Below are 19,813 nucleotides of genomic sequence, written 5' to 3'. Positions count from 1 at the left end.
TCAATATCCAAAATGAGGGTTATGCAAGTTTCAGAGATTATTTTGACTAAAAAACGTATATATGATACTAGTTAAATGTGTTTGTCGTGTCAAAATCGAGTCACTGATGCTGATATTAGCGTTATGCATATTAATTGGCAACCCGGTGTTGATATTAGCATCAATTAGTTCTAACTTTAGTAATATAAATCTTTTTAATATTCACGGAGGAGCAAGAGAGACAAAAAATTTATAATCTATTGTGGATCATATTATATTCGATTAATTAATGTGTTTTTTTCATAATTATTAAAAAATAAGTTCCATTATTAACCGTCACATCAGTGATGTCGATGGTTTCAATCCTCTTATTTTCCCTAGCATTCGAAAACCCCAATGCCACGTGGAAGAAACCATTACATGCTTACGTGTCACCCGTTCTCGTTTCGTCGCAAAAACTCACTCTCCCCTCCGCCCTTATTTATAATCGTCCTCCTCACCCCATTCACTCATTCCTTAAACTTCCTATATAGAGCTCTCGCCGGAAAAGGTGAGATTCCGATCGATTCCCAACCTGCGTCGCCGGAAAAAAAATGTCTACGAGCACGAGCAACACCTGGTTACTCACTCTAAAGGTTGCGCTGATATCCACTGGTGTGGTCTCCATCGCCGTGGGGCTGAAACTCTCAGCTCCAGTGGTCGCCGACGCCGTCACCTCCCATGTCCCTTCTCTCTGGAGCTCCGCCGTCTCCTGGCTCAGACCTCCGTATCTCTACATAATCATCAACTGTATCATCATCAGCATCGTCGCCTCCTCCAAGCTCCACCCCAAACCCGAAGATTCGACGCCGGTGACGGAGCAGGAGCTGGTGAGGGTCTCTCCCGTGACGACAGCAAAGATATCCGCACAAATTAGTCCTGACTACACAGCGTACGACGGCATCGTTCCGAGTGAGTCCGATTACGATGAGAATGTTCTGACGAAGGTGTTGGATTCGTACGGAGGAGTGCTAGTAGAACCAATGGTTTCGGAGGTGGTGAAGGGGAAGGAGGAGAATAGCGAAGATCTGGCGGCGATTGAAGGCGGAGATGAGGCCGCCGCGGTATCGACGCCTGTAAAGACGAGTTTGCAGAGGAAGGACTCTATGGAGTTCTGGTTGAACGAGAACCAGAAACCGCCGGTTTCCGCTCGTATCGGTCACAGAAGATCCGTTAAAGCCGTTAAAGCTAGCCCTGAAGGTACCACTCTCTTTCTCTGTGTACGACTTGTCGTATAAGCCTTGGAATATTCGGATAGGAACATAGAACCGGACTGGCCTGACCGCTTAACCGTTCGGTGGTCAGAGCGCCGCCTGGATTTTGCTTTTGTTATTATCGTGTAAATTCAAATTTATTTCTGATTGTAAAATATCGAAATTGACCTCGTCGTGTGGGGGCAGAAGTGTAATTGAACTGTGAAATGCCCGGCATAGAATTTGAGTAGACGATGTCACAATGGTAAATTAACGAGTTTGTTTTGGCAGGGGGAAAGTCGTTCGGAGTATCGAAGCCGAAGCGGAACGACACGCTGGAGAGCACGTGGAAGACGATAACGGAAGCGCGGTCGGTGCCGTTAGCAAGGCACCTGAAGAAGTCGGACGCGTGGGACACGCACGTGCAGGGGATAGACGAGAACACGCCGCCTCCGAAGCCCAAGATGAACAAGTCGGAGACGTTCCAGGAGCGGAGTAACGCGAACTCTCCGCCTCCGAACCCGAAGATGAAAAAGTCGGAGACGTTCCAGGAGCGAAGCAGCGCGAACTCGCCGTCGCTCGCTCTGTCGTCGGGGTCGGGGCGGCTGAGGAAGGAGCCGTCGCTGAGTCAGGACGAGTTGAACCGGCGGGTGGAGGCGTTCATCAATAAGTTTAACGAGGAAATGAGGCTGCAGAGGCAGGAGTCGTTGAATCAGTACCAGAAGATGGTGAACCGCGGGGCCAAGGCTCCAATGGCTCATTAGTTTAGTTATCTTTTTTTTTTTTTAATATATATTTATAATTATAAACTTATAGAGTACTTGAATTTAACGGAAGACGTGATACAGAATCGAGCGCAATGACGTATTAGGATTTATATAGCCGACCCCACGTAGCGGGAAAATGCTTTATTGTTGTTTGTATTTATAATTATAAATAAATAAAAACATGCAATGTTGTTCTTGTGGGTTTTGAAAATTGCAATCAACTCCAACGGTTAAGTCGTAAAGATGTTTGAAATCCAAATCAATATCTGCATACTCAAGTGTAGCGAAATTGGTTAGACAACATGCTTTTTTTCCCTTAAGTTGGAGTTTCATTGTCCAAAATTTTGAATTAGATTACGTTAATTGTAATATTGTTCGAATTTTAAAAAATTTTTAGGTCAATGATCAGTATTGGTGGATTCAGAATTCTAATATTGGGTATTTCTAATTAAGGTACAGTAAGCACAAATGGGATGGTGGGTTATTAAGTGTCTATTGAGAATGTGCGCTTATTATTTTAAACGAGCTAGTAAGTGTATATTTACACTTAGAAACTATACTTGTATTGCGAATTTACGTTTGTTATTTTAACTAGGTGTATTGTTTAACATATATATGACATACAAAAATATCATAATTTTTTCTTTAGTATTATAGTGAATTTGATGGTATGAGATGAAAGATCATTAGGAGTTCATAGTACTTTATGAAAAGTTTCCCTTGCATAGCATCTGCACAGTCATGGTAGCTTTCTTTCTTCCACCACTTGCCCAGACTGTTGGATGGTTCTCAGAGATCCTCACAAGCGGTTCTTCGGCCCTTGATGATCCCGAGACCACTCGGGTCTATGGATGGATCCGCTTCTGGCTATGACTATGAGCCCTTCTAGATTCATTTGTTTACCAAAACATCTTCTTGAGGAGATCAAGAATAAGGTTGAGACTTGGGGGAATGGAAATGAGATCAATTACTTGCTAATTTCAAGTATTGATTTATCGATAGCATGTACTTAATAACCTGTGTTAGTATAGTAAACACAAAGAAATACAAGAATTATAGGGCGTGTCCACTTAAAAAAAATAAAGCTAAATAGTATGAGCTCATGTGTTTACTAATGGATTGAAAAGTAAAGCCATCTCCAACCGAAGGCTAGCCAGATGATTCATTTCTCTCTCTAGTCCTTCAAAAAATTAATATTTTAATAAACAGTGCAGGGCAATATTCCTTACCATCTCCAACCGAGGGACAAAGGGCCATAGGGCTCATTTTAGCCTTGTCACAAAAAACCGTCTCCAACCGAAAACCACAAGGCTATAGTATGGAATGTGAATAATTGAAATAAAATGAGGTAAAATAGTATGGAATAGTAAAAAATATGTGAGAAATGGTGTAGAAAAAAATTAGAAATTAAAAAAATAAAAAAAAATAAAAAAATAAAAAAAAAAGGCCGCTGGGCATAGAAACAAAAAGTGGGCTAGGACCATAAAAAAAAAAAAAAAAAACCAAGCCCTAAACCCTAAAGTGGGCTGGGCAATGGAAAAGAACTAAACAAAAAGAAAAAGGGCTGGGTTAATGGAGAAAAACAAAACAAAAATGAAATTGGGCTAACTGAAAGCGGTTAGCTGATTTGCTTTCAGATTCCGTGGGGCTCATAAGCCCTCTGGCCTAATCCTCAGTTGAAGATGGTTTTCGGAAGTTTTTCAACCCTCTGGACCCTTTGATATGGCATGCTTGAAAAATGATGAGTATCTTACTAACGTAGAGAGTTATTTACCGCATACCCAATCATTCTCGTGCCCATAATGCTTTCAATACCAGTATTTTTCGTCTAGTTCTTTGCCCTACTCTGAATTCCTTTCACCAATCACAGCAGCCAAAGCATTTCAAATGCAGAGATCATGAGATCATGAAACATTTATGGAGTAAAACCCTAGGAAGAGAAGAAGACATCATGTTAGTATCATAATTGCGAAGGCGGTGGGTGGTGAGGTAAGTCTAACCCCAATAAATATTTAGCCTAAAATTGGCACAGTGGATGTGGCCAAAAAGCTTGGAAAATGTTTCTGCTTCTGGATAAGCACTTCAGAAAAAAGTACACCTCCACGTACTTGTAGTGGCTAATCTGTTAAGTGCTTTTTATAACCACGTAAATAAAAAATATTGGAAATTTTGTTTTTGCTGGCCTAGAAAATCTTCCATCTCAGGCTTGAAGAAATAGTCGAGTCTGCAGACTCCACCAGTATCCACCGTTTGGGCTTCCCTTACCTTGTATTATACAGTTGCCATCTTCTTGGACCACATCGTTTCTGATTAATGATGTCATTTTTCCCAATTCCTAGTATGAAGGTTATCAGGCCTACACAATTTAGACATCGTTTTCACTCTCCTTTGTGTCAATAGTAGAAGAAAATGGCTACCATCGGCCAATTCAATCGACAGAATGCGTCGACGATTTTGCGGTGTATGGAAACCGTATCCATTTTTAGAAAAAAATATATCATATGAGTTCGGAGTTATTGGGCACCCCTTTCCTTAAGACGCTAATAATACTTCGTTACTCAAAAGATGAGTAGGGCCATACTTATCCAAAATTGTTCATTGTCGATTTGAAGAACTTTGTTTTTATGATTAGAACCGTTCATATTGTAAATCACTTTATAAAGATCTTCTTTGCAAAACATCACTTAAAACTAAGATTGTTTAGTTATCGAGTTTTATAAGAATAGATGAACGGAATTGGTAAAAGCTTTGTGGACCGTCTAGGTATTTGCTTCAATAGATTGACTAAACAATCTTAGTTTTAACTCATTTTCTGCAAAGATGACTTTACAAGTGATTAATATTATAAACAGTTTTCTAATTGTAAGCACAAAGCTCAGAGCTCTTACTCATCCTTGGGTAGCCAAGTATTGCTCAGTTTTTAGGGCAAGTTCCACCCATGAGCTCTTAACAATGGCTAAGAATCTCTACCTAATGGCCAACATCCAAAACCTTTCATGCCATAATGTCATTTAACACCCTTCTTTTGTCAAGAGAACGAAAAAGGTTCGTTATTCTAGCTAACAGTTAAACCGATGAGACTTTCCCATTAAGTTCATAACTAACATGGTTTGGTCAAGCCATTTAGTATTACAGCCTAATGATATTTCTCTTTACTTGTAAGTGAAAAGTCTTAGGCTCGATTCTCGCCAAAGGCGAATTTAAACTACATTATTACTAACTCATTGTGAGGTTAAGCTCTCCCTCCCCTTTAGTGTAGATAATATTTTTTATTCAAAAAATAAAAAAACAAATGGTTTGGTCAAATATGGTGTTGACTGCTGATGGTCTTGCTTAGAGGATTCCTATTTACCTCAGTCTGAATGATGAAATCAGAATACTTTACAAAGGATTCACATTATTTTCACTCTTACCATCTTATGCAATTTTAGTATAGATTTACACATTACTAGAACTGTTGCATCCTGTACAAGTGAAACCGCGAGCAAACGGAGTTCAAAGAAGAACGTAATGCCGCCATTCTGGAAGTGTTTCGACGTTTATTTCATTGAGCAAATCTCTACATTGCCATTGTAACTGGGAAAAGCCTATCCAAGAAAGTATACACACCCCCTCCTAACAGAAGTGCGCCGCTGTTAAAACAACAAAATTCAAATATGTTAGTGAAAGTCGTTCAGTGACCCCGGGTATTTGAGAAATGAGCAAATAGCTCATAAGACATCTTAGTTGCCTTGTGATGGCCCGAGAATCACCAAAGTGCTCAATAGGAAGGGGGTTGAAAGTTGACAGACTTGTACAATATATACCACCTCAACAGTTGATTACTAATGATGGAGCTTAGTTCCTATAATTTGGGGGAACTCAAATGTGCTAACAAGTTTTCGAAGAATTAAAAACGACATGGAAAGGTGTCAAGTGTTACCTGATTGGGTTTATCCATGCTGAAAATTTGCGAAATGAAAGTAGGCTCTGCACAAAACAAATATAGGTTTTGCTCAGGAAAAAGGAAAAATCCTTGAAGCAGAATACGATAATTATTTACTCTTAATTAATCACGACTTTGAAACAAAAGATTGAATGCATAGGTTTCCACAGAAATGACTATGATCTCATTTTGAGTTCCCATCAACGTAGTTTTTTGTCAGTTGATATGACTTCTATTATTGTGTTCTTGCATGTTCTTTCCAATTTCTTTTTTCTTGTCCGAACTTCCGAACCATTCTTTGTTGTTTCTTGTGATTTAAATTCATTCAATATTCAACTCACAATTACAGATGAAATGGAAGGTTAAAGTTGCCAACATTGCTAAGCAGACTTTCTAGAGACATTCACACATAAGTCTTGAATCTTTGAATATGAGGCCCGTCACAGGCGGGAGAACACAATAGCAAAGAAATATACTGGAAGCATTCACTAACCATTATGTTCTAACTTCTAACAGAACTTACAACATATCTAAAAAGTGATAGACCACATACCTGCAGTGCTCCAGCAAAAGAAGCAGCAAGAAGTAAAGGAGCAACATAACCGCTTGTGTATGTCAAAAGTAAGCTGCCTCCTATCATTGGATTCTGTTATAAAATTTGTCCACTTAAACTAAAAATATCCGCTATGTATGTACATAAACTGTGAAAGGCACAACTTAAGCTGGCAAAGAGTACTGAGAGCATCAACTGTTTTGAATTTGCATGCTATAATATGATATCAGGATGGATAAAAAAATTTCTTATATATGACATTCCAGAGATGATTGGCTGAGACCAATAAGCAACATCGAAGGAATTTACAATGACCCTCCTACATCATCTGCCTAACTGCAACTGATCTACACCAATAAAATATGAAGTTTTACTCCAAAAATGTGATCATCCATAACATCCAGTTAACAAAGGGTTTGAGGGAGTCCAAGAGCAACAGCCGAGTCTCACAAGCATTAGTGAAGAACTTGTACTGAAAATCTAAAGATTCTTCTGCATCTATCTATCTCCTTTCAAGAGTAAGAGATTCTGAATATGCCAGGCTATTAACGCATGCACAAATATAAAGCTACTGCTTTTGCTATCAGTAATCTCAAGCAAACTGAAAGCTAAAAAGAAATTCAAGAACATCAAACATTTGAGTTTACCTTAGACGTAGCAACATATCCAAGCAGAGTGGCCAGCACTGGCGTACTGCATGGCGAGGCAGCTAAAGCAAATGTAAGCCCAGCTAGATATGCTTGCACACCTAATACGTTCAAGTTGAAACTTGTAAGATCAGTTGGACAACCGGCTTTTATCTAAACCACAAAAATCTATAACATTATGGTGGGTAGTTACTTGAAGGGAAATTAGCAGCAGCAGCCCGGGGATCAAAATTGCTAAAAAATGAGGGGAGCTGTAGTTCAATTACCTGCAACATCAACCCATATGGTGATAGCATAAAACTAAGGGATAGCATATAATCAGAAAGACTAGGCAATCAAAGTGAAAGATAATATCCAATAAACTAAGCGCATTCTAGGCAAAAATAAAAAATACAAAATGTTAGCACATGAATAAATACCTCAAGGAGATTCAGGCCCATAATAATAGCTAAACCTGAAGCAGTCAAAGGTAACCCCTGCCCTGTCTGTCCATATGCCTTTCCAGCAAATGAGGCTCCTATGCCTAAGAGTGCAAGTGTAGTTGCCAATCCTAAGGAGAACGCAATTGAATTCCCAAGAACCTGACCAATAAAGGAACATTAGCCTCATGCTATAGGAATATGTGTGTGTCAGCTATCAGAGAGAGAGAGCGAAAGAGAAAGAGAGAGTAACAAAGGCAATCAAAAGTAGCAAGTTATCACCTCTGCCTTGCTTTTCCCTGAGCCAAATGCTCCTGTATGATTCAAATAAATTCATATAAGCATTACGCATGATATATGCAAAAGAGTCACTGTCCATCTTCATGCAAAACGACTCCTCTCCCCCCATTTGTCTCCATATCCATGAAATAAAAGACATAAATGCTTACCTATGTAACCTAGGGTCAGTGGTAAAACGCTAAGAGTACAAGGAGAAAGGCTGGTCACAAGCCCAGCCCCAAAGATAACTGCCAAACTGCAAAGATGAACAAGCAATGACAAACAGTGCATATTCCAAGGCAGTAAATCATCAAAAATAGAATCGTAAATGAAGACGTGAAGGTGGGACGGAACCTAGAGAAACTGAGGGCTGATAGCTGGTCTTGAACAGCTTCATTAGCATCTTGTCCAGCAGAAAATAGGAAGCCTCCAAACCATTCTCCGGGGCCTCCATCAGCCAAGGTATATACTGAAACAGCTCCGTCCTGACTTGGAAAAGAATTCTAGTTCCTCAGATTATATATGAGAACTATAACTAGGATACAGACTTTAATAGTAGTTCTGGCCCAGGTACTGACACTCTAAACCATCATCATGAAACAACACAACTACAAAAACTATAAGGACTGTGCAGCAAAATGATACTGAAATTTTGAAAAGAAAAAAAAAATTACTGAAAAGGTATAATGGGATCAGCAATTAAGCAAATTCTCACCAACATTTTCTCCGTGCTAGCCTTTGCCAAGTCGGCAAAGACCAAATTCGCCGCTGAAAAATGAGAAACAAAAAACCAACTCAGTTACAAGAAAGTTTATAGAGTACATCCAATCGCTTTGAATCAACTGAGAATCACAGGTAACATGGAAGATTTCCTTCGTGCCATGGCTGTTAATTAATGTAATTATCTACATGTATATTATATAAATATGCAAGTGAATCAATAAAACGTAAATGTTAAAATGTATAGCCAAACCACAAATATAAACGGAAGATTTCCATAACTTATTCGAAACTAATACATTTTCAAATTTCAACAAAAAAAAACTTCCGAACCCCACAAAAAAAAAAACCATCAGGAAACGAGTGAGCTAAAACTACAGCTAATTTCTCACAGTTCGAAGAGTATAAATATTCACGAATTGTGAATGGTATTCAGAAGACAAAGGAAATCAAAAGGCTCCTGGCTAATTATACGTCTTTACGTTTGAAGTTAGACCTATTCTATTCATTAATCATATGAAAGTTCACTTCTTGGGGAGAAAATAAACAGAGGCAATAGAAACAGAAGTTAATCCGTGTTAAGCGAAGCTGCAAAAGACGAAGGCTTGTTACCTGCCATGGAATTTACAAAAGTCTTAATTGGGAAGCTGCTGGTGCTGCTGCTTCTATCAGTCTTTGCCAATGATGCAGAATCTTGGCAAGCATCCTGAGGTGTAGAAGTAGAAGCAGGTCCCTTCAGCATTCTGCTGGGCACTATATATTTTTTACCTTCAGCACACGAATTTGGGAAACAATAAAAATGCCACAACATGCAGTAATTAGTATTTAGTAGTAAAACGCACACGAAATCTATACAAATATATTCAAAAGATTCAGTGCTTGAACTTGATAATATATCCCCACAAGCAAAATTATAATCACAGTTTACTCACCGTGACTGATTTTCTGGCCACCCTTGCAGCTTGAAATTGTGAAAGGATTAATTCCATAACTGCCGCAATTGTTGATAGCCAAATTCATCTGCATACAGAAATCTCAAAACACAAAAATTGAACACTGGAAGAAATGATCGGGAACCCAGAAAATTGTTCGGCTAAATTTTCAATCATTGTTGGATTTGAGCAGAGAAAATCTCAAAGCTTTTTGCTTTTACCTCAAATTTTTCGGATTTGGTTCACACAGCAGCAGTGGAAGCAAGCAAGCAAGTAATCATTGGCAGAAATATCAACACAAACTTTGGAAGAAATAATATCACCATATATGGGCTTACTAGGCTAATGGGCATCTCAAGTAACACCCACATGCACATGGGTTTTAAACATAGAAGACACATTTGAGGCCCAATAGTTTGTTTTCAGACGTTTATGATTAGAGGCATGAGTTATAAACATAGAGTTAGACATTGGTTGTAATTACATTTTTAGAAATCACTTTTGCTTGTAAACGCTTACGTTAGAAAACGACTTCAGTATACACACGTGTGATGTTTTTATTAAAAACTCAAGTGTAAGTGTGTTTCCAAAAAGCGCTTTTATGAGCTAGTAGCACTTTTAGATTTTTCTGTTATAATTAATAGCGTTTTTTTGGTTGCCAAAAATTATTTTTAGCTATTCTAAAAGAAAATTCCAAATTGACTCACATTGTTAAACTTTGGTAGTCCTTTTTAGCATTAGTTAACTAAGACACTGATACTACCATTGAGACGCTTACCAAATGGTTAAGAACATTATCTTTATAGATGAGATTCTGAGAAATTGTCTTTAATTCCTCTGTTCTAATACCAATTGTATTAAAGAACTCACATTTATCCCCTGTGTTGGTTTCGTGTACAAGTACGCTTTTGTTGAAGATCGCTCAAACTTTTTCTAGAAGTATGGCATGCGTTTCTTTAGCGTCGTAGAACTTGATATTTAACATTAGCGATCCTAATGTCTTGTTGTCCGAATATTTCTTGCAAACTGGTGTTCAGTGACATTAAATGGAATTGCTTCCGAAAGGAAAGCTTCAAATTGGAACGATAAGGGCTGCTTCGTCTGATCCGCCTGCTCTAGGTTAAGGTAAGTGTACAACACAATGCTGGATTGTAGACGACGAACCTGCTTCGAAGTATTTATAGATGAAGATCTGGGATTAGCTCTGTAGCTCAAGAAGAATCAATTAGAACTAAGATGGTTTTCTGTTTGTTCTTTTACAAATTCATGCCAAATTCCTGCGAGGCAGAAGGGACCAGACACACGAGAGTCCGGCACGAGTCTTTCGCTTTCATGCTTGTACAAGTCAACTAGCAAAATTTCAACGTCAAGACCCGAAAACATCCATCTAATTACATCCATGGTCAAAATATCAATTGGGAAAGAAACTTAAAAGGAAACTGATACAGGGATCATAAAAAGTTGAATCTTAATACTATCAATATGGGTGACCAGAATCAGTCATACAGCAACTTTGCAGATTGAGTTCTCAAGGTTTTGCTTTCATGCTTCTTAACTTTCTCAACAGCCTTCTCTGTTTTAGATATAGCTCTCACTACGGCTTTTTTCTTTCGAGCATTTTTCGATCTCTTCATTTGTCTTCCCTTTATCTTTCTGTCACAGAAATTTTCACCATTAAAAAGGTGTACGAAACAGAAAACAGATTGCTTCGGGAAAAATGAAACCAGAAAAAGGCATATTACAAAAACATAAACGAGTAACTTGAACAGACAACTTAGACATCACAGAAAGAGTTCATAAGAAAGAACAAATAAAACATCAATCGAAGGGGAAAGAAACTACGAAGCCACCAAAATACTAAATACTTGACCCTATTTTCAAAGGACAAAACATAATCAAATCGCAATCACGTGACGCATCAATGAAACCTCCCTTCCTCAATCTCTTCCCATGATTTGAACCCTATATTCCTGCACCTGTGACATGAACAGTCACAGAGCAGCATCACCTAGCCACAAAAACAAGTCTCCTCATTACCAATTCTAGCATGCTCAATTTTCACAGCCCCAAAACAGGAAAATAAGTAATCGTGCTAACTTGTATGCAACAAATACTTCATAATGAGAGTAGCAGAGATACCCTCTGTTGAAGAACTTGGGACTAGAAAACCATCATAAGTTGACAGTAATGCCACTGATCACTTTCATACATACGACATTCAACCAAGACATGTTCTGATAGAATTCTGGAATTACTCGCAATATGCACATAATTGGGTAACATCTACCGTGTAAACCAAAACAATATACATTCCAAGCTTAATTCATTAAAATTTGAAATTCTGCACCATTTATAAAGTAAACACCGATATTCTCACACAAAAGAAGAAGACAGATAAACATGCATTGAATGCATACAGACATAAGTACGTACATACACACACATATCCTAGGGAGACTAAATTTTGTACACTAAATGACATGGAAGTTGACGATTGGATTATTACTTAACTATTGATTAACGTGCTTATTTTTATTGGTGACACATCATTTAGTTTGTAAATTTAGTCTCCATATATATATATATATATATATATATTCATTTTTTAAAATTAAAACCCATTAATCTCACACATAACCATACAATAATACCATCTCAATCCTGCACAGAATCTAGCACACTTTATCAGAATGTTAATCAATTCATTCATTCACATGGAATCATGCTTTGACTTGTGATTAAGGTTTAGGGTTTCAATTTGTGGTCTTGATTGGCAGTCTGAAATTCTTCAAAAAATTAAAAAAATTAAAATTGACTGCTTTTTTATACTTGATACTTACAAATTGGAAGCAGCAGCACTTGGGTTATGAGCTCCAGACTCTGACGTATCCATTGCTGCACAAAGATCAAAACGATCAGAAATCCAAATTTCAAAACCATGGAATTTGAAGGAATTATAAAAAAAAATGATTCCAAATTCTCGTGTGTCTTCTTCCAATTCGATACCTTGAGGCAGATCTGAGACGGGATCTTCGGGGATGTCCATTGAAGCGGCGCCGGTTTTCTTCTTCTTGTTCCTGTTCTTCGCCATGGCTAAAAATCTGAGAGAGGTTTTAGGGACTAATAAACCCTAGCTCGTTGCACGGAGAGAGAACCCGCGAAAAGGCGGGCTAATTGGACCTTTAACTACCTTATACCCTGTTGGGCCATTGGCCCATGAGGATTTTGGACATCTAGCCCATTATTTTTTTCTGGGACATCTTGCCCACTCTTACGTAAAAAAGTAAAAAAAACAATCTCTCTTTTCAAAGGTTTTTTTTTCTTTTTAAAAATTTGATTCAAGTAGCCCTTGTAGAAAACTACCTTTCAAAAAAGCCTTGTTCCAAAATGCTATTTTTTTCCCCTATTATCCTCCTACTCATCTTCACTATTAATGGGCAATTGATCACTAACACCCCGTTTGCCATAATCATACTTAGAGGTCAAACACTCTGTGAGATTTAAGGATTGTATCTTGGAGTTGTAGAGAGACGTTATACCGGCACGTAGGGAGGCGTCTACGGTGAACAACACAATTCTTGATATCACACGTCAGATCATTCCTTACCTTTTATTTTTACTGCTTTGTTTATTAATACTAGCATTTACATACACACTTTGTGTGTATGAACACATTTTTTTAGAAAATGAGAAGGAGAGAGGGAAAGAGAGAGAACGTGGGTTGAGTGGGAGGTTATTGCCCATCATTTTTTTTTTTTTTTTTTTGTGATAGAGACTAAGTAGTCTTTTCATCCTCTTTTGGTTGACAAAGAGAGTTTCATTAATTAATAGAGATATGTGTGTATAATGATTATAATCATTTATATTATCCTACAGAAATAGCCAGCCTTAATTTTCTTCAATTAATTTCTCTGTCTTTGGTGCTCATTGAAGACCTTTTGGTGTTCATGTTCGAGTTGCATGGTCTTGAATACGTCTCTTTGCAGTTTTCTTCTCCGTTGGCATCTGAGAAAGCGGATGCACTTTACAGGTTAGCGCAGCCTTCGTCTCCTACGGCGGCAACCTCTTTTCATGGTCAGCAACTCCTTTTCTTTCTCTGTCTCGCCATTGCTCGTGCCCGCTGCGATTTTCCCAGTGGCTTTGGCAACTTCTTTGATCGTTGATGTCGTCCTCCTTGGCAAACAAGTATGGACCTTTAAAGGAGCCTGCCCACTCATACATTTAGGAATGGATTTGGGCCTTTCTTTTGTTTTATTTTGGCCCTCTTTAAAGTTTGTCAGTTAAAATTTGTATACATAAATATTAAATACCCTCATTTTGGACCAAGTGACTTTGTACTTTTAGCCACGCGGGGCGGCTATCCACATGTGTCCCAAAGTGACATCCATCTTTTGGTAATGGGTATACACGAGAGAGAATTTTGGAATTCGACCTCTCCTTATACGCGGGTCATGAACTCATTTTTTGTTTAGGATAAAGTAATTTCAGTTTAATGAAAGAGAAAGTGGATCTACATTTGTAAGTGTTTTCCTAATGGTCCATTCTAGTGGGAAAACATCAATTGAAATTATTCATCAGGTGACTGATTTCTAACTGTAGATTCCTATGGGATTCATATTTGGGGAAGCTTCTGAATTTTTTTATTCTTTTTTTTTTTTAATAAACGATATTATCTACACTAAGGGTATAACCTCACAATGGGCTAGCAATAATATGATTCAAACTTGCATGTGGCAATAATCAAACTTAAGACCTTTTATGTACAAATGAAAATAAATATCACTGAATCGTAGTACTCAATGGCCGGTACAAGCAGGTCAAACTAGCATGTTATAATACATAGGAAGACACAAACTACATCAATGAAGCGAATGATGAGAACCGATGTTATATTGAGACATTATCAATAATTGGACTATGACATAGCAATGACTTATCAATTTGGATAATGGCAATGAGGAGAAATATAGATCCATTGGGTTTTGAGAGATGAGAGAAGGACGACGTTGCCAACGGCGACTTGGTGGATGAGAGACAAAAGTGAAACGAGTTTGCGTTTTCACGTTTATAAACATACTAGCCTTTCTGCACGCGCTTTTGTGCATGTGAAATGTATTTTCTTTATCACGACCCACTACACACGACTTAAATATATTTATTCATGTTAATTGTTTTGCTCTTGCATATGCAAAAGACCCCCCTAAAGATCGTATGTTTGGGCGAGAGGGACATCAAAGTTCCAAAAGAATTAAGGTCAAATTAGTAAGGAACGAACTACAAACTATTAAAGAAGAAAATAACTGCACTTTGTAGACATTATAAAGGTTTGTGAATGAAGGTATCAGTCATTCATAACTCCTATGCCTTTTGTAATAATTATGTAGGGCATTTATCTAACATTTCTAGTCCATTCAAGACTAACTTGACCTCAGTAATCCCTTGAAATAAGTTCATTACTCAATCATTAAAAGGGTGTCAAATACGAATACAAAAATGAACTCAAATTATTTTCAAAGTCACCATGTAGAAAGAGACTTAGTTCTCATGGAAGACAACAATAAAGTTGCAAATGATATCATATTACTTCGAAATCACCAACTAATTCAATTCATGTTCTTATAATACCTGGTTGAATCTGAAAGCAAATCCTTCTCCTATAATACATTGTTCCCATACTCTACAAATAGTGACGATTTCATGCATTTGCGCACTTTAATGACAATTTTAAGAATGAAGTGAAGTATTTAAGGCTTGCTCTTCACTCCACATCCCCCAATACTGCTGGCCTTGCATCCTTTGGTACAGGTAAACATTTGTTCTAGTGACATAATGTACTTGCAATGATTGATATTTTTATCTAACTTGAGCAATAATCTTGAGAGTACTCAAGCTTGGGCAAAAGGAAATCAGCTACTTGTTGAACCACCTACCAAAGTTAGTTACGAATATGTAATTAATTGGTCCAAGAATTGACCAAGGCATATAAATAGAGTAAAATCGTTGAATCTTATATTACCTGCAATGAACGGATAAACAATTTGGTATAAGAATCTAATAAGAATCTCATTCCACAAAACTTCAATTTGGGCCTAAACAAATGAAAGCAAAAAAATTCTCAAGATACATACTTTCATCCAAATCATCCACTGTCATTCACAAAACAACAACATATATCTTCCTTCAGCTAAGATAAAGCAAAAACTCAGATGCCCGAAATCAATTGGCCATTCAGTGTTGGCTGGACTATTTTTTTTAAAACCGTCAATTTTGAACATGCTGAAACCAAGTTTGGTACCAAAAGATTTCAAACTTGAATTGTTTGTAAATAGCAACTTTCATCCCCATGAACCTGGAACATTACAATAAAACACAACTTATTAACTATTTGACTTTGGCTTATAGAAAGTTAATTACTTTTTGCAACATTACAAAACCAAAAATTGTAGTACCTTTTCAGATATGGGAATCACGGATTTCTTCCCTCTTTCTTCTTCATATGCATCCAACACCATTGCAAACTCTGTAATTATTCTCTTATCCTTGCTTTCTACAACCTAACTCAAGTAAATCCCAGTGCTAAAAAAGCATGCCAAAATAACATAAAAAATAGTCAGTAAAAAAGCTTCCCCTGCAATGTATTGCCAATTAAATTTTACCAATTGGGTAGATATATATAGGGTTCTAAGTTCTAAGCTTCCACTACAATTGAGATCGTCTACCCCAAACAGTGGACAAAAAACTCAAACCTATCCACTCCAATCCTAGCCTAACCAGTCTGAAATACAAATTCCTATCAAGTTCGTTCCACCAAACATGCCCCTAAGTGGTTGGACCGTTATTAATCACCCATCACCATATATACTCCTTTATTTTAGCCACTTGGCACAATTGGTTACTAATCTTGTTAGCAAAAATCCAACCCTAATCTCAAGGCCTAGTCACGTCAAGTTTTCCAAAGTCTGGCTTTAGTTGCACCTTTGCTTAAAATGAGTCCCATCATTTTCATTTTGGTCCTCATAATCCAGATGATGATCCTTCGAAAATTTTCCATAGCTATATCTACACGTAGATTATGACCTAGGTGATACTCATAGTCGATTAACAGACAATTTCGAAATATTTAACAAAGAGCTAATTACTTATGCCCTGATACAAATAAATAAGTGAACAAATCAAGTTAAGTGGCTACTACTTTTTTTTTTTTGAATAAACGATATTATCTACATTGAAGATATGGTGGGCTTAGCCACACAATCACAATAGGCTAGCAATGATGTGGTTCAAATTCGCTTTTGATGAGAATTGAACCTAAGACCTCTCACTTATAAGTAAAGAGGAATATGACTAGACCGCATTACTAAGTGGCTAAGTGACTACTACCTAAAATAAAATAAAAATTTTCCTTTTGCACACTCTTGTACATTTTTTTTCTTCTGTCAGATCTTGTTTTGATTTGTACAATCGAAAGACAAAAAATAAACAGAGATGTGCTGAAAGATAAAATAAATGTACGAAAATCACACCGCCTTCAAATAATACTGTCTAACACAAGGGACATGATGCAACACACACATGTTATGATCTTCTGGTATGGGGAATTTTAACGAAAAACTTTCGGTACTGTTTACTTTAATGAAAAACCACATTTTTACACTAAAAAATCAATCCTAGTACTATTCACTTTACCTTTTATTTTGTCTTTATAGTTAAAATTCAAAGTTTTTAAATCATTTTTATTAGTTTTCCTCCTGTCATGTGCAGTACACAGCTAGACAGGTTTGGTTTTTTGTTTTTGGCAATTTATATTTTGTAATTTCAAATGAGCCAGGACTTGTTACACAATGATCAATTGGGTTCAAATTGTACCAAACAAGAAGCCCAGGAGGGCCGACAAGAACAGAACAATCAACCAACAAAACAGCAAGAGCAACAACTGGCCAGTTGTTGCCCGCTTTTATCAGACCACATAATAGTGTGAACCTAATTCACAATCATATCACTAGGCTTCCATGCCTTCCTTTTCTTTTCCCCTTAAATATTAGAGGTATTCATCAATTCCCCCCTTGAACTTGTGACCATTGGCCAATTTCCCCCTCAACTTTAATTCCCCCCTTGAACTTGTGACCATTGGCCAATTTCCTCCCTCAACTTTAATTTTGGCCAATTTCCCCCCTCAACTCTCATAATTAGTCAATTTCCCCCTTCAACTTTAATTTTGGCCAATTTCCCCCCTCAACTCTCAAAATTAGTCAATTTGCACCCTACTGTTAATTTTTTTTTTTTTTTTTAATTTTCCATCTATTCTTTTCTTAATTTTCAATCTTTCTAATAACTTCCAACAAAGTACTAAAATTAACATAAACTCACTTGCATAATATAGGGTAATATATACAAAAACATAATACAATTAGTATGTGATATGGGTTGATTATAAGAAAAAGTTATGAATCGGGTTTAAAGCATGTAGAAGAAGAAATAATAACAAAAAGAAATAATAATCCTAAACTTATGGATCAGACCTATTTCGATAAAATGAGTTTTTCTTAATAAGGAGTCAAAAATTATGAATAGACTAGCCATTTTTTTTCATTAAAGCTCGATTCTCTGCAATTTACTTGAACTTAGCTTTCACTTTTATAAAGAAAATTGTATTCACATACAAAAATTTACACATCAATCCTTTTCGTTATCAATTTTGTATAGTCAAAAATCAAATAAAATTACTCCATACTGATTTATTATGACTAATAATACTATCTATGATAAATTGTAAAATTCTAAATTTTAATCTATTTGTAATAGGATAAAGATATAGGAACATGATTAACATACATCTTATTTAGTTTCTTACACACACTTGTTTAATTATGATCAAATTAAAAAATTAACAGTAGGGTGCAAATTGACTAATTATAAGAGTTGAGGGGGGAAATTGGCTAAATTAAAGTTGATGGGGGAAATTGACTAATTATGAGAGTTGAGGGGGGAAATTGGCCAAAATTAAAGTTGAGAGGGGAAATTGGCTAATGGTCACAAGTTAAGGGGGGAATTTGATGAATACCTCTAAATATTATGGGAATTGTTTAACATAGAAAATGATTCAAAATATAAATTGATGAATTGATGTTTTTGACTTTTCAGGCTGTACAGGCTATGGATATAAAAGGAACGATAAGATTTATAAGATGCATTGGTTTGCAATGAACACGTTAAAAACTCGGTTGAATGTCTTGTCTAAATAATTAACATTAGGTTTTTAGAGATTTTAAGAAAGTTTGATTTTCTTGAAATTTTTTATATTTATTGTCCTTGAGTCAGGGTTGCTTTCTTGGTCAACAAGTAGTTATGAATATTCTGCAACCTCTATGGTATCCTATGAATTACGGTTTTTAAGTTTTTTTTATTTAATCCAACTTATTTAACAATAAAACTATAGAGTTTTCTCTATTGCTAATGCATTTAGGTTTATGCTTTTCCAACAGGATCCTATCCGGATTTTTATGGTGAGAATCTTAGGAATTCGTGAATCGTGTCCGTTCATCGTAAATCGTGCGGTTAATTTTTGTCAAGTATTGTTTATGTTTATTTTGAAATAAAAATATTTAAAATAATTTCTGGCCGCACGATGTACGATGAACGAACACAATTCATGAATCTCCAGAATCCTCACAAAGAGAATCCAACGAAGATCTGGACTCTATGCTTTTGTTTTCGAATTTTTATTGTAAATTGGGTTTAGGGCTTTCTAATTTACTAATGAATTCAATGTGATGAAACTGTTTGTACTGGCATTGTCCTTTACCTTAGAAACTACTCAAGCAAGCAAGATCACAGAGGGAACAAAAGCTGCTCAGAAGTACTTAAGTATGGAGAGTTGGCAACCATTTTTAAGGAATTGGATCCCAGATCCATTTTGTGGAGATCATAAGGATTTTCACATTTTAATTATTTATCGTGTATCATACGATAAAAAATTATTTAATTTTTTTATTATTTAAAATTAAACACAAATAAAATCTAATAAAAATTGACTATACAATATATGATAAAGAATTAGAATATAAAAATCCTTATAATTCTCACAAAATGAATTTGAAAAAGATCATTTTCTCATTTTTAAGACAAAATATTGATTGAACATTCCCTCCCACCAGATATCTCAGTTGTTGCCAGAACTTTACCTTTCACCAATAATGACTAAAGGGCTTTCTGTTGTCCTACATGACAACATGGAGAAGGTAGGGGCAGCCAATGACATTGACACATGCTCTCTCGTACAAAAGCAATCCATACTCCATTTTTCTGTCTTCTCTAATTTCAAGTCTTGTTTTAGGGTAGTGTTATTCGGGATACTATTCTT

General features: G+C 36.6%; 3 protein-coding genes across 3 annotated transcripts; 1 reads left to right on the top strand and 2 right to left on the bottom strand.

The window, feature by feature from the left end:
* The first annotated feature begins 500 nt into the window (after positions 1 to 500).
* On the top strand, positions 501 to 2,189 carry LOC137743843 (uncharacterized). Its single transcript, XM_068483777.2, has 2 exons — positions 501 to 1,218; positions 1,503 to 2,189. Exons 1-2 carry the CDS (start codon positions 573 to 575, stop codon positions 1,973 to 1,975), a joined length of 1,119 nt encoding a protein of 372 aa, XP_068339878.2. The 5' UTR covers positions 501 to 572; the 3' UTR covers positions 1,976 to 2,189.
* A 3,085-nt stretch (positions 2,190 to 5,274) lies between these two features.
* Positions 5,275 to 9,807, bottom strand: CCDA (cytochrome c biogenesis protein family). The gene is made up of 13 exons (XM_068481718.2): positions 9,675 to 9,807; positions 9,454 to 9,541; positions 9,134 to 9,289; positions 8,517 to 8,569; positions 8,156 to 8,286; positions 7,972 to 8,057; positions 7,805 to 7,836; positions 7,523 to 7,684; positions 7,297 to 7,369; positions 7,104 to 7,204; positions 6,457 to 6,549; positions 5,901 to 5,947; positions 5,275 to 5,610 (listed from the first exon to the last, which is right to left on the bottom strand). Exons 2-13 carry the CDS (start codon positions 9,539 to 9,541, stop codon positions 5,538 to 5,540), a joined length of 1,095 nt encoding a protein of 364 aa, XP_068337819.2. The 5' UTR covers positions 9,675 to 9,807; the 3' UTR covers positions 5,275 to 5,537.
* An 844-nt stretch (positions 9,808 to 10,651) lies between these two features.
* On the bottom strand, positions 10,652 to 12,620 carry LOC137741994 (uncharacterized). Its single transcript, XM_068481719.2, has 3 exons — positions 12,460 to 12,620; positions 12,294 to 12,348; positions 10,652 to 11,106 (listed from the first exon to the last, which is right to left on the bottom strand). The coding sequence occupies exons 1-3, from the start codon at positions 12,542 to 12,544 to the stop codon at positions 10,950 to 10,952; spliced, it is 297 nt and encodes a 98-aa protein (XP_068337820.2). The 5' UTR covers positions 12,545 to 12,620; the 3' UTR covers positions 10,652 to 10,949.
* Positions 12,621 to 19,813: the final 7,193 nt, after the last annotated feature.

The sequence above is a fragment of the Pyrus communis genome, chromosome 11 (assembly GCF_041283825.1).
Source record: "Pyrus communis isolate YQ-2024b chromosome 11, ASM4128382v1, whole genome shotgun sequence".
Lineage (NCBI taxonomy): Eukaryota > Viridiplantae > Streptophyta > Magnoliopsida > Rosales > Rosaceae > Pyrus > Pyrus communis.
The sequence above is the reverse complement of the archived record's forward strand: the minus strand, read 5'-3'. Positions and strand labels throughout refer to the sequence as shown.

Excerpts from the sequence above, each read along its gene's own strand:
- LOC137743843 (XM_068483777.2), top strand. The coding sequence starts at position 573 with ATGTCTACGAGCACGAGCAACACCTGGTTACTCACTCTAAAGGTTGCG. Across the intron at positions 1,219-1,502 it reads CGTTAAAGCTAGCCCTGAAG|GGGGAAAGTCGTTCGGAGTA; the intron begins GTACCACTCTCT and ends TTGTTTTGGCAG.
- LOC137741994 (XM_068481719.2), bottom strand. The coding sequence starts at position 12,544 with ATGGCGAAGAACAGGAACAAGAAGAAGAAAACCGGCGCCGCTTCAATG. Across the intron at positions 12,349-12,459 it reads CGTCTCAGATCTGCCTCAAG|CAATGGATACGTCAGAGTCT; the intron begins GTATCGAATTGG and ends ATCTTTGTGCAG. Across the intron at positions 11,107-12,293 it reads AGTGCTGCTGCTTCCAATTT|AAAGATAAAGGGAAGACAAA; the intron begins GTAAGTATCAAG and ends TTTCTGTGACAG.
- CCDA (XM_068481718.2), bottom strand. The coding sequence starts at position 9,541 with ATGAATTTGGCTATCAACAATTGCGGCAGTTATGGAATTAATCCTTTC. Across the intron at positions 8,287-8,516 it reads CTAGCACGGAGAAAATGTTG|GACGGAGCTGTTTCAGTATA; the intron begins GTGAGAATTTGC and ends TTTCCAAGTCAG. Across the intron at positions 7,837-7,971 it reads ACTGACCCTAGGTTACATAG|GAGCATTTGGCTCAGGGAAA; the intron begins GTAAGCATTTAT and ends TGAATCATACAG.